The sequence below is a fragment of the Leptidea sinapis genome, chromosome 14 (assembly GCF_905404315.1).
Source record: "Leptidea sinapis chromosome 14, ilLepSina1.1, whole genome shotgun sequence".
Lineage (NCBI taxonomy): Eukaryota > Metazoa > Arthropoda > Insecta > Lepidoptera > Pieridae > Leptidea > Leptidea sinapis.
Window position 1 is genome coordinate 8,719,444 of NC_066278.1, and position 15,585 is coordinate 8,735,028.

General features: G+C 37.2%; 1 protein-coding gene across 1 annotated transcript in view; it reads left to right on the forward strand.

Moving 5' to 3' along the window:
* LOC126967909 (eukaryotic translation initiation factor 3 subunit A) overlaps positions 1–15,585 on the forward strand; it is a 66,648-nt gene that overhangs the window by 30,976 nt on the left and 20,087 nt on the right. The window contains exon 4 of the mRNA XM_050812610.1: positions 9,859–9,971. Within this exon, the coding sequence (XP_050668567.1) occupies positions 9,859–9,971 (113 nt within the window). The remainder of the gene's footprint in view (positions 1–9,858; positions 9,972–15,585) is intronic.

A 15,585-nucleotide genomic window follows, 5' to 3' on the forward strand; every position in this document is an offset into this window, starting at 1 on the left:
CCAATACTTTTGTTATTAATTTTATTCTTAGTGAATAATGTTTCTCTAGGAGCTTAAATTGTATTCTACCCCCCTTATTCATTATGGTCCGCTAACTTTAAACAGCCGCTTAGGATTGTTTTTTCTCATTCTGACTTATGTCAATAGAAGAAGACAGAGTGAGAATTAGCAATGCTTTAAGTTAGCAGACTATTATGAATAAGGGGGTATATGTCTGCTAATTACCTATAACGAGAAGTGTCTGTTAAAAGTCTATTTAACTAGACTCCTGCCGCCGAATTTCAAAACCCTACTACTAAAATGAAACCTACCGAACCAACGATATCCGAATGTTTTCACATTTTTTTTTAAATGTTTCGAATTCACTTCACATTTTAACAGAGGGTAAAAAAAATGAGAAACAATTGGATACAAAATTTTAATACATATTGTTTCTTTTTTTTGAAATGTAACCTTGATAATGTCATCAAAACAGCCAGATATAAATAGTACAGCCAAAGAGATTTTTTTTACAAATTTATATAATCTACTTACTAGCTGACCCGACAGACGTTGTTCTGTATATAATAAATAAAATAATGTTTTTATATGAATTTGTCAATAATATATCATAACATCTAAAATTACTTCGTAAAATATGCACCCTGCTGTCGTAATGAAATTGTTTCTCAGCAGAATTGTCAAACCGTGCGTCAGTAAATTCTCTCATAGAAATTATGTATGGACACATCAAAGGAAAAACAAATTTGTTGTTTTTATTTATTTTAGCAGCATTTTCCTATTTATTCACCTTTTAAACCTTCTCTGGACTTCCACAAATAATTCAAGACAAAAATTAGCCAAATTGGTCCAGCCGTTCTCGAGTTTTAGCGAGACTAACGAACAGCAATTCATTTTTATATATATAGATTTATGTATAGGTATGCGAAAAGACGTTTCCCCCACCTGTTATTACAAACCTGTCAAACGCCTGCGTCAAATGATTGCTTCTCTATCTAATCTCGCTCCCTCATAAACCAAAAGAATTGCATGTGTTACAAAAAACAATTTTAACATAATATTTAGTAGGTCCTCCCTACTTAAAACCTTTTCTTTCTTGTCACATCGAGCGAGAGCTTTTTCTAGTTGGGCGGCAGCTGTAGGGTTAATTATTCTCGTAGGTTACAAGAAGTTGTTACAAAAATGCAGTAGAGTAGCGACAATTCGTACCACGATTTGGGTGTATTCAGTCACTTTAAACGTTGTGAATTGCCAGTTGCGCCTGCACCGATTTCGTGATTACATCAGCTCGCAAAAAGTGGATATGTGTGTGTGCGTGTGTCGATGAGGGTGTCTGCGGGGTGAGGAGTGCGGGCGGGGGAACTCGCTGACCTTGGCCTTGGTCGAGTGTACCGCGGGGCGCGACGCGGGCTCGGCCGATTACAAGCTACGATATGCCGCAACCGGCAACACAATAATATTATTATATTGTGTCGGCCACGGGCCAGCAGCTTGGTAACCGCTCGCCGGTCTGCCGACTGCTTCCACACGCGCCACGTCGAGGATCATCAAGCAGGCTTTGTGTATTATAAAAAATACAAATGATTTAAGTTTTCTTTAGTGTTAAGTCTCGTGCCAGATTTTGGCGAGACAACACGTCCTGAGGATGCCTCTTGTAGAGACGAAACACGTGTCGAATTGTTTTAAAAACAAATATTGGCGGAATTAACACTAAAGAAAACTTAAATCATTTGTAGAATTATGGATTTCCGCAAAGTAACGCCTAATTCAATAAATTTTATTATAAACAAAATAATTAATAGACAATCGTAACTTGGTAAGGAGGAGTTTTGTTGGTAGGATGTGTGCAGCTTCAATGAAACTCTCGTTGAAGAAGCTCCGGTTGTATATAAATACTTTTTCTTAATACCTACCTGATATTTAGTTGCGAACGCTTTCAGGTAGTACATTTGGAACACTATATTATATTAATCCATATAGTAGCTAGAAGCGATTGCTTACGATATGTTACAATTATTAACAGACTTATTATGAAACATCATTGTACCCCTGACCCACTCACCTCAGTTGATTGACTGAATTGTTTGCATTGCAAAAATATACCCACATATTTGGTAAACGAACGGAGTGTTCATGTTAACCTATTGTCATTTACTTGCAATTCAGTTGTTCATTTATATTTACAACTTGGCTTACCTAAAGGTTCTACTACGGGCATCCTGACAGCCTGGGAAGGGTTGAAGATACAACACTGACGCTAGTCTGGGTGCTGGCACGACTACACTCAATATGGGCTTACCGTATGATCTATTTTGGACACGTACCTCTTTCTTATTCATATCAATGTCAAATATAATCTATATATATAAAAATGTATTGCTGTTCGTTAGTCTCGCTAAAACTCGAGAACGGCTGGACCGATTTGGCTAATTTAGGTCTTGAATTATTTGTGGAAGTCCAGAGAAGGTTTAAAAGGTTAATAAATATGAAAATGCTAGGGATTAAATAAAAACAACAAATTTGTTTTTCCTTTGATGTGTCCATACATAATTTCTACGAGAGAATTTATTGACGCACGGTTTGATAGTTCTGCTGTGAAACAATTTCATTACGACAGCAGGGTGCATATTTTACGAAGTAATTTCAGATGTTATGATATATTATTGACAAATTCATATTCACATTATTTTATTTATTATATACAGAACAACGTCTGTCGGGTCAGCTAGTGTATAATAAATATTTTAGAGAAAATAATCGGACATTTAAATTTAAAAATATAAAATTGTTATAGTACCTATCCCAAATGGGCGTGGGTTTGCGCAAGCCAGAGCGCTACCCGTTTCCAGCCGATCCTACAGTTTCGAAAAAATGCGTTTAGCAAAGGAGACCGAAACCCTTCCAAACATTCGTGGACCCAAATGTAGGTAATATTTGGATCTACAGTTTTTTTAATCGTTTCCACTTCTTTTTAAATCTAGGTTTCAATAATCTCAATTAAACAAATCGAACCACCATTCTATTTAGTTTTTTTTTTTTATTTTTTATAAAATCATCTACATGTCATTCTTGTTGACTAAAGTTCGAGCCCGTTGGTGATGCCATTATGGGTACGTGATTCATATTTAGGTCACTTTTGTTGCACCGGATCGCTAGTAGCCAGCAAAAAAATATGGAATATCATATATTTTGTTCAACTTAACTTCTTAACCAAAAAATAATATATCCAAAACAAAAACATGCGGCTAGGAATATTTCAGCAATTAAATGCCAGTGTTGGAAGGACAAACTAGCCCTCTAATAAACCAGCTGATTCGATCAATTGGCTGCCATCAATTGAATCTTTAAGCTAATACTAACCCAAAGGGGATTACGCACTACAGACTATGGAAACTCACTAACGAGATCTCATAGTAAAGAGTTTAATAAATTTACATATACCAGCCCGTGCTACCCACTCTAAAAATTTATTTCATGTCTCAAACACTAGTACAAATACTGGTATATGTACACCACTGCACAGAATGTTTACGCCCTGCCCATTACAATGCAGAGCCGCTCAAGATTATTGAAAAACCCAAAAATTCTGAGCGGCACAAGTTGTCAAGTCTCATTTGCCCAGTAATTTCATTAGCTACGGCGCCCTTCAGACCAAAAAACAGTAATGCTTACTCATTACTGCTTCACGGCAGAAATAGGCGCCGTTGTGGTACCCATAATCCAGCCGGCATCCTGTACAAAGGAACCTCCCACTGGTACTATAAGTAGTATCTACTTCTTGTTAATGTAAATGCTTTTTATAATGCATTTTATACTGTTTTTTTGTATAATTACATACACAGTTCATTGTGATGTGACAGGTGAGACTTAATAGGTTTTTTATTATTTCCTCTTAAGAAAAAAATTACCTGTTTTTATACCTTTTTTATTTTACTAACATTTTAATTACAATTTAAAAAAAACACCTCATCGTTAACTTTGGCGACATACTATGTATTAGGTATACATTTTGTGAATGTGTTACTAGATAACCTAAATCAACCCATAAAACTCTAACGGCCGTTCCCAATATTCAGTCTATCCCTCACTTGAGATAAAAATCGTAACTATCGTTGACTTTTCTGTCCCAATAAAATTATCGACGGTAACTCAGCCTATCCGTACACGCTGTCTGTCAATGGAACGACGTATAGCTTACCAGCGATAGAAGTTTGTATGGAAATTGTAATTCACGCGTCCCAATATAAGGCGATAAGAATGGGCTTATCGGGTATATTGGGACAGCTTCAGATTATTGACAGCTAATTACTGAGAGTAGAAGGTAGTAATTTATCTCTATCTGTAGATAGTATATTGGGAACGGCCGTAAAAGTGCAGGCTGCAGAATGTAATAATAATAATTATAAAGCTCTCTTATTTCCGTAACTAACATAATATAAAAAATAAAAAATATACCTTTACATAATATTTTCATAGTTAAGGCCCCGTGGGTTTAGGACTCCTCCAACGATTTCCAGGTTGTTCTTGACTTTGTTTTCTGAGTCCAGTTTTCTCCAGCAATTTTTTTGACATCATCAACGCTTCGTTCTAAAGGACGTCCTCTGGCTCTCTTGCCTCGTGGTCCAGACCAATTGGTGACCAACTTTGTCCACCGTTCATCTGTTATCTGGCCACATGACCAACCCATTTCCACTTCAGTCTTTAGGGCATCTATCACTTTCTTTTTATTGCTGATATTTTCTGATTTTTGCTTGTCCTTCAGCTTTATATTCATGATGCTTCTTTCCATTGCACGCTGGGTCTTCTTCTTCTTATCCCTTGTATATTTATTAAATATCCAAGTTTGTGGACCGTATGACATGCAGGGGAGCAGGCACCCATCCATAATTCTCTTCTTCAATTTCAAGGGAAGTATTGATTTCATAATTTATTTTAGGCTCCAGAAGCTGCAGAATGTACACAGGCTTAAAAACTTCAAATGCATGATATACAATTATGTAATTGTATAAGAAAAAAATATAAACCTTTAAGGCAAACTGTGCCTGTACTTTCATTCTACAGATAATAATATTATGTATTTTACACTGAATCAGGTATATATTATGTACTAGCTGATGCCCGCGACTTTGTCCGCGTAGATAAAGGGTTTTTAAAAATAATAAGCAAGTTTGGAATTGAAGATTATCTCATGTCCTATTCCAGTTTCCGGTTCACGTTTTCGCTCCCGTTCCCAACATATTATATGAATCTTAATTCGAGGAAGATTGGTGTTGCAAACTAAACCTACTATTGGTACAACTGTCTGGTAATACAAGTTGCAGTTTCAATGCAGCGAACTTAAGGCATAAAAGGCATTTATTTTCTCAAAATTGATTCCTTTAGAATTCTTTTTGATGTCATTTCTAGTAACTACTAGATACTACTACCGCTTCGGAATCAAATGGCGGTCTGAGAGAGAAGAAGCGGCGCAAGAAACTCTCCCCTATTGAAAGCAATGCCATTGTAATTTTGTTAAGTCTACACTTAACGTCTACGCTTCTCTGTACGTTTCTTATATTAAATAATATTTCTTCCTTAAATGCCGGCAATGATTCCAGTCCTGTGATTCCTCTAGTATTGCAAGAGAATGTGGGCGGCGGTGATCACTTAACACCAGGTGACCCGTGCGCTCGTTTGTCCTCCTTTTCCAGAAAAATAATAATAAAATATTATCAACATTCAAACTGCTCTATCAAATTACTCGAAAGCCGTTATAAAGTGATAATAAGTTAAATTGTTAATTCAACAAGACATTTGAAATTACGTTAAATATCCATAACCGTAAAATAGCTGTTAAAGGTATAATAAAATCGACTCGAATGATTTAATAACCGGTTGAATTTTTTTTTCGGTTTTACTCGCTCACGACAACTCCACGCCCACACACAACCTTAATCTCCTCCTCGATGGCGACAACACGGTCAATATTCAACCCACACGACAAACAACCGGTATTCGAGTTTGATTAATAAGATAAAGTGGATTCCATCTCATTTGGTTCATCGGGAAAACATACGGCTTGCGTTAGCTTTTCAATTATCGGGAACCCGTAGACCTTGTTACAACCGGTGCGAACCAGTTATTGGTGGACTGATGACGACGTCCTATTATTATATTTTAATAGTCTCTTGTAGGTGTTTACTTACGTATATTAGAATTTTCGTTATAGTTATTTATGCAACTGTTGTGCAATTATAATACTTAATTATCAACAGTTGCATACAAGGCTTTATCTACACCCTCAATATGATTCCTTTATAAAAGATTCTGAAACTGTTAGCTTACTGCTAACATTAAAAAAGCCAGTCCTAGTAACCATAATATCACCCAAACGAGTGTTGTAATGAAAGCGGATGATGTAATGTTGTACTGAATTTCATTACAACACTCGTTCGGATGATGTAATGTTTATTAGGACATTGGGTGTTTTAATGTTGGCAATAAGCTAACTGTTTTAGAATCTTTAATAGCATGGGTATAGATAAATTAAGTTTAAGACATTTCATCCTTTTTGTCATTGCAATGGAATGTGTTTTATATTTATACAACACGGTCGAGGGTCTCGTAGCGCACCGTGGCGAGACGCGACGATATTATACTCTGGATGAAGTGTGGGGTTCCGTGAAGATTATCCATCCAACTGGAGATCTAGATCAATTTGTAATGGATTCTATTACAAAACATGTTTCATAGTGTTGTGGCGTCTGTTCCGATAAGTAATAAAGTTTGAAAGAAATACATGGTAGGTATTATATCTCCCACACAGACACTGAGGCGGTAGCTTAGTTAAATTAGTATAGATCTCATTTTTAATTGCAAAGATACTCATGTGCTTTGATGGCAACATACTAAATGTGCGGTAATTTTGCACGGTTTCGTCATAAATCTGTCGCCATTGATATTTTACAGCAAACTATCAATTATATATATTAACACAAGATCGATCATAGTCTATGAGCCTAGCGATACTGTTGTTACATTCGCTGTACGAAATACCGACAAATATTGAGAGATTGCGAGGCAATTCCAACGAGCACCATCGTAACACCGGCTCCACATAAAATCGACGAATCTGTAATAGGAACCGTATTATAAGATACATAATAGCTTTAAGGGTAAATGTATACACTTCTACAATAAAGTTCCAGCCACTGTTCAGGCATTATCTATAAATAAATTTAAATGTTTTATAAAAAAATGGCTCTGTCGTAAATCCTATTACTCCACTGCTGAATATCTAAATGATCGGACAGCCTGGGACTAGATTGTGATTATTTTATAGCGATTGAAATGAATGTACAATATTGTATAATTTTATTGAAAAGAGCACAAAAAAAAGAATGCTGGGAGAGTTTCTTGCGCCGCTACTTCTCTCTCATTAGTTTCCGAAGCGGTAGTAGTATCTAGTTGTTATTAGAAATGACATCAAAAAGAATTCTAAAGGAATCAATTTTGAGAAAATAAATGCCATTTAGGCCTTTATTGTGGGAGTTATTTCCCCTCTATAAGATTGAAAATAGTTTCAACACAATACGGCAAACTCGTAACATTATTGACAAGAAGTTGGAAATGTTCGCAAGTGCATAAAGAGTGGACAGAGCCGCGCTGTCTGTGTGTCACTGCAGGCTGCACAACGCACGGCGCACGCCCCGGGCCGCGCCACGCAAGTTCAAGTGCACTCCCTCCCCCCCTCCAGCCCTCCCGGCGCGTTCCGGAGAAGAGGAGGGCGGCGGTAACCTCTCACCCCGTGTTGTGGCTCGCGTGTGTAGCGCCGCTGTTACCAAGCAGGATTCTCGATACCAAACACTGCACACACTGCTCAAGTTACGTGCTGTGACCCGAGCGGCAGTCATCCGAGCTCATATTCATTTTTTGCATTAATAACTCTAATTCAATTATTGTTATTACGTCGGGAGCTCGGCTGTCTCCCAGTGTCGACACTCGGTATACAATATAATCACTACATATTATTTAACAAGTCCTCCGCCGCGTCTGTCTGTTCGCGATAAACTCAAAAACTTCTTTTTTTTTATGGAATAGGAGGACAAACGAGCGTACGTACACCTGGTGTTAAGTGATCACCGCCGCCCACATTCTCTTGCAACACAAGAGCGTTGCCGGCCTAGGAAGGTGTACGCGCTGTTTTTGAAGGTACCCATGTCGTATCGTCCCGGAAACACCGCACAAGGAAGCTCATTCCAAAGCGTAGTACGTGGAAGAAAGCTCCTTGAAAACCGCACTGTGGAGGACCGCCACACATCCAGATGGTGGGGATGATATCCTAATTTGTGGCGTTGGCTTCACCAATGGATCTTGTAGTTCTCGAGGAAGGTTTTAGTAAATAATTTGTTAAGTTTTATAAGTATTCATTTTTGTATATATTTATTATATTTGTTGGAGGTGTATGAAAAAAATAACCCTTCTGGGAGCTCAACGAAAACACTGTCTATAGACTCTAAACCCTTTGAGATACAACAAAATTATGTATGGTGGAATTGTGTATCTTTAAATATACCTACTACAGAAAAGTCCGCGAAGGTATATGTCTATCTCTTAAGGACTTTATATCCATTTAAAAACCTCAAAAATTTACAATTTTAAAGCGCCAATGTAAAAGCTGTATACACAAATACGATATTAATCCTTAGGTATAATAAAATAATTTTGTTTCTATTGATAGAATACCAATAACATAAAATATGCTATTTAAAGGCTATATTCAATATCAAATGATTTCAAAGATGTAATCTATTTAGATGCAGGTACCTGCATGACATAATTAAAGAAAGATGAAGATTATTGAAAATGCACTCATTTTCCTTTTTTAAACATGTATTGAAAGCCTTAGGGCCTTACAAATAAAATTGGCATAAAGTTTTAACTAACCATAACCCAAGAAAATGCAAAATGTTTACAAATAGACATTTTGCTTACGATTGGTTTATTCGGACGTTTGACGTTTCCCGCGTTTATTTGCAAGGCAGCTTGTCATTCGGAAAACTTCATAATTATCATTGTATTGACAGTGTTGTCAACGATATTGGTAACATTTTGCATATTCATTGTTTATGCTCTATAACTTTATACCAAGTTTATTTGTAAGTCCGTTAAAGTCTAGTATTCTGTAACTAACGTCAATATAACCACAGAGTAGAATCTTTGTTTCAGTATTAGTACGCAATATATATGGCAACACTATCTACTAGTATACAGCCTGTAAAATAAAATTGTATTGATTTTATGCTAGGTTTTTGTTTGCAGTTCTTATCCCATTAGACATTAAGTTTTGCCATGAACTGCAATAGGTAAATTCATTACATATAAGTTTCAATTTTTGACATACCCAAGTGACACTTAGTGTCCTACGTGTAAAATCAAAATCTTTGAATCTTTGAGAAGGAATGGGTACTTATTTATATTATTATTATCTCGTATACTTTCGTCGCCATAATCTATACTAATATTATAAAGCTGCAGTGTTTGTTTGTTTGACCGCGCTAATCTCTGGTACTACTGGTCCGATTTGAATGATTCTTTCAGTGTTGGGTAGTCCATTTATCGAGGAAGGCTATAGGCTATGTTTGTTTTTTTTTCAAAATTAGGGATCCGTAATAAAATTGCTATTTTGTAACACAAGGTGTAAAATCGAAAACCTATTTTTGCGTGCGCTGCAAAAACTATTGACAAAAGAACAAAATGATGTACAGGCTATAATATAGGCAATATTTTATTACTTATAAAACTATCGCGTGAATTATACTTTATATGGCAAAACAACGTTTGCCGGGTCACCTAGTTGATAATATTTGTTTGTTGTAGGTATGAGCGGCGAGGCGTGTGCCTGCGCGCCCACACCCCCCGCGCCCCGTCAGCTGGTCGCCCCCGAGCCTGATCAGCTGTACGACCATCATTCATCAGAGGAGGAACTAGAGGTACTCGACCCTCCACCTAGCTGATGTGTGGTGCAGCATACTCTGTAACTTGGTCACAATAATATTATCACGGCATATATGATCGTGTGTGTACCCATATTATAACATTCGTCGAAATACCTCAAGCCATTCTTGAGGTTCAGCAGTGGCGTAACGTGCCTTGGGGCCCCGTATAAATCTTTTTTTTTGGGGCCCTTATGAAGGGTAAAGATTTCTCACAAAGGCAAAAAAAAAATTTTGCATAAAATTAAAAGAAATATTTATTCATCATGATTATCTGTTAAGTTAAGTTTTATTCAAACTATTCAAATTATATATACACTCTCCTTACCTTTTTTTCGGCAAATTGTTTTATAAAATCATTTATAGCTGATGTTGACTTTAGTTTTATTAGACTTTTATTATTTCTGATTTTTTTTTTTATCAAACTTTGCTCACGCACGTCGGGGGCCCCTTTGACCCGGGGGCCCCATATAATTTATACGACGGTAGCCATGCCCCTGAGGTGCAGAGACATGTAGTAGTAGTGGTGTGCATTCACAAGTAGATGTTGTCTAAAATATTTAACTTTTAACTATTACAAGACGTTTCTTTATTATTCAATTTCTCAATAATTACTTTGTTTTATCTATCGAAAAGAAAGTAGACAAAGTCTCATTTATATTTCAAGGCAAGTGCAAAATAATTAACCAAAACAGAAATAAAAGAATCTAACGTAAGCAATTTGAATGTGTAGGATGAGTTAAGATTAAAATTCAACATAATTATCATTAGAAGTGACATAGACTTACAGACCAGCGAGACAATTATTATATATATATACTAGTGTACCCGGACAGCCGTTGTCATTGAGAATCTAAACCAATCTCATATTCACTGGAACACATCAAAAAAAATCATCAAAATCGGTCCAGCCGCTTAGGAGTAACTACAGACGCACAAAAGAAATATATATATTAAGATATATATAATAATAATAATAGACAATAATGGTGTGTTTCAGTGCCTCACTGCTGAAACTGTTGTACAGTCTGCAACTTTATAAATCAAAATATAACAGTGCTCGTCACCTTCAGACACAAGATGTTAAGTCTCATTTGCCCAGTAATTTCACTAGCTACGGCGCCCTTCACACCGAACCACAGTAATGTGTACACATTACTGCTTCAAGGCAAAGAAGCCTCCCTCGGGTAAATCATCGCCATGAATTTCAGTTTTTCACAAATCCCGCGGGAACCATGGATTTTACCGAGATAAAATGTATGTATGTAATGCCTATGTCCTTTTCCAAGCTCTTGTTTATCTCTGTACCAAATCTCATCAAACAAACTAACATTCACATTTATAATATTAGTAGGGATACTGCTAGGCCGAGTTCCGCGCTCTAACAGACATTCACGCGGTTGTTTGTCGTCCTTCAACGTTCATTTTTTTTTATGGAATAGGAGGACAAACGAGCGTACGACTCACCTGTTGTTAAGTGATCACCGCCGCCCACAATCTCTTGCAACACCAGAGGAACCACAGGAGCGTTGCCGGCCTTTAACGAAGGTGTACGCGCTTTTTTGAAGATACCCATGTCGTATCGTCCCGGAAACACCGCACAAGGAAGCTCATTCCACAGCTTTGTAGTACGTGGAAGAAAGCTCCTTGAAAACCGCACTGTAGAGGACCGCCACACATCCAGATGGTGAGGATGATATCCTAACTTGTGGCGTGTGAAGGTGGAATTCGGCGGCAGGAATCAGGTTAAACAGCTCTTCGGAACACTCCCCGTGATAAATGCGGTAGAAGACACACAATGAAGCGACGTCTCTACGCAACACCAAGTGATCCAGCCGTTCACAGAGCACTGGGACCCCGACCCCCTTATTATATAAGTGTGCGTCGGACAAGTGAGAACACGACACACGGCATGCAGCCAATATGTTAAAAGCCCTCCAAAGCACTCCGAACTCAGCCGAGATCAAAGGGAAAGCATAAGTAAAGCTCACTTCAAACATAGAAGGCTTTTGAGTTTTGATACGCACAACAAAATAACTGTTATAACTGTTTAGAGCGAGCGCTATGTATTCTGCCTTTGATTTTCAAATTCAAATATTTTTATTCAAAATAGGATGTGACATCACTTATTGAAAGTCAAAAAACTACCACCCATTCCAAAATGAATGCCTCAGACCTGAGAAGAATGGGCGCAACAAACTAAGCGGGCTTTTTTTTTCATCGAATAAATATGTTTACAAAGTAATATTGTACAATTAAACTTATTATTTAATAGCCTGAGGGCGATCACTCCATTCCCAATGTGTGGTATCATTAAGAAAGTCGTTTATGTTATAGTAACCTTTACCACACAAACGTTTTTTAACAATTCTTTTGAATAACGTAATACTTTTGATAGAATATTAAAGGCGAATGGTGAAACCTAAAACAACTTTGACAGTTATAGAACTACGGACGCCGTTGCATGTACGGTAATATTACATAATATTTATTCATGCTAATATTATAAATGTGAATGTAAGTTTGTTTGTTACGCTTTAACACCTAAACCACTGAACCGATTTTGATGAAATTCAGTACAGAGACAAACTAGAGCTTGCAAAATAGACTTTTATTGCGAAAAATAGGCTTCGAGCGGTTGAAATAGGGGATGTAAGTTTGTATGGAAGTTGGTAACTATCTATATTCTGTTGTTCGTTGAGTCATAACCACACCAATCTAATACATTCATACTTTGTTTTGTCAGACGCTAAACGCATTATAAAACACACACATATATATATATATATATATACACACACACATATATATATATATATATATATATATATATGTTGGAATTCTTTAAAATCCGTTCTTAGCTGACCTCTACTCGGCGAATGGAGTATTCCTACCAAATTTCAAGTCTCCTCTACGCCTTATGGTTCCAGAGATATCGTGATGAGTGACTATATACGTGGAATTCTCTTATACATATATATATATATATATATATATATATATAGATAATTATAGCGTTGTATATTATATTTTATTTATCAGTTTTTTCAATCTCCGTTATTTTCCATGCAGTTTATTGTAAATGGACTTTCTTTGATCGTCCGTAACCCTTTAGGCCTCCCCGTGCTCCACAGTCACTCCTCGCTGTTGGATAAAATAATCAAACTAAAGAGGACAGATATACAGATATACTTTAACATTTATTTTATTCTTAAAACCAAAAAAGGCGCGCCGTACTGCCGATGCAGTCGCCAGCCTGGCGATATAACAATACCACGGTGGTCGCCAGTCGTCACTCGCGCGGAGAGCTCATTGGCGATTCCTATGAACCCATTGTATTAATTTAATACAAGTTTATAGGGAATCTTAGTTAATTAATAAGTCTAGATAGAGTCTCTTGCTGTTAGATAACCGATAAAAACAGCCCAGGTACCAATCATTACGTCACTTTGTGTTAGTGTGCGTGAATTGCTCAAAATAGAGGTTAGTCCTAAACTCATTTTTTTTTCGACGTTCGCAGCTGTCGTAGTCTATCTAGACGTGTAAATGTTCGGAGTTTGGATTACACAATTATTATTTAATTAATTACACAGGTGCCAACCTACATAGATTTGTCTGAGTGACGACAGTCCCATTGCTCTAGCGATTTCAAAGAAATAGAACATTTTATTAATTTTAATAAGGTTCTGTTCAAATTGCAGGCCTTGTCCGGGTACAAACTGGACTGTTATAAGCAGCCGTTTTCAATATCGTATCTCTACGTACGGATACATTGCTATCACAAGATTTTATCTATCCATAGATATGTCCAATATACGGCCGTTTCGAAAACCTATCGATCCTTAGTTTAACTTTTTAGAGGTAGACAAATCTATCCTTTAACGCTTACTTACATTTCAATAACCTATTGACAGATAGCATTGGATTCGGTTCCAACGGTTCTCCTTTTTGAGCTCTTCTCTTCCGAACACATTATCGTTGATTCAGTCATTAAAAGTTTATTATTTATATTGAGGATTGGAATAAAGTTTATTTGACTTCGACTCCCTTATAATAATATCACAACGTAGGAAATAACTCATGATATACAAAGTATAGTAATAATATTTATATTTGCTATCGTTTAAATGTCCATTCCATAAATTCACATGAAAAGTGTTGACATTGTTACACAGGCCTACGAAGTAGTGTGTGCCATTCAGCCTGGTAACTGGTTAGTTACCAGACGCCTTCCGTCCTGCTGTGGAATGAAACAAGAGTTGTTTCCGTAATAATTAGCGATGTGGATAATCGCTATGTCTTTATTATGAGTCTCCGTGCAAAAGGTTTTGTTCGTTTTAGAGAAGGGAGACGTAACTCTTCCTTTTTTGTCTGCTGACTTAAGGGTTGTTTATCATCCGCTGGCACTGTTGGTTGATAAATTAGAAATTCTTTTGTTTGTACATCCGAGCTGCGAGCGTGACAACACATGGAGTGAACGTTTTGTGGAAACAACGAATGTTTATCACTGAAAACACCTTCCAACTAACGACATGCTCGTACAAACCTCCGAGCATTAAACTATATAGGATGTTATAGCCTATGTAATATATATGTGGAAGAGTTAGCGGCCATCGTACGACGAAAGCGCAAAGGACAGGCAGCCTCGAATTGATACCAACGCCATCTCCTCGCATACAAAAAGGATTAGCTGTCATTCTTTTTATGCCTCCTCTTATATTTTTTTATATAATAGGGGGGAAAATGGGCAAGAAGCTTCCGGAATAGGGAGAAGTGATGCAACCGCCCATGGACATCCACAACAACAGGTGTCAATGATGGGATTTAAGGTGGAAGGATGCTCTTTCCTTGAAGGTTCCGAAGTCGTATTGGTACGGGAAAACCGCAGCCGGTAATTGATTCCACAAAGTGGCTGTGCGAGGCAAGAAATTTATTGAAAAACGCGCGGAATGTGGAATGCCACACATCAACGTAATGCGGGTGGTACTTTGCACGTAATGTGGTGGTAGAATTCGGCCGCTAAAATCAACCCGAACAGCTCCTCTGAGCACTCCCCGTGATAAATGCGGTAGAAGATGCAGAGAGAAAATTCTTTTGGCATATACAAACACAGATAGCCGACTGCCATTGCAACTTCTATGGGACTTCTCGAGAGTTGACGAGTGGAACCTAGTGTTCCAGCCTGTTAACGCAGGAGTTCCCCTTGACTGTATTTAATATCCTGTGCGCCGTTCCTGTGCAGTGCTCTTTTGTAGGAACTCTCTTTTGCGTATACAAATGCAAATGTAAAAAGCGCATACTTACACACATACATAGTGTAAGTATGGGGTTGCAAACTTTTCCGAGATTTCTCTGGTTATCAAAAGAGTTTGAACGGAGGTGATCACTAAACATCTGGTCACCGGAACACTCGTTTGACTCGTATTCCATTAAAAAAATACTCAATCATATTATAATGTAAATAACTGTTTGCAAAAATAAACATAGAAGCTGCCCGCTGTCAGAACAGCAGCTGTTGTGTGACGTCGATTGGACTTATATTACTATTTATGGCACAGTAGGAATTATAAACTTAGACGGTTTTATGATAGATTGAGGATAACACTTGCTT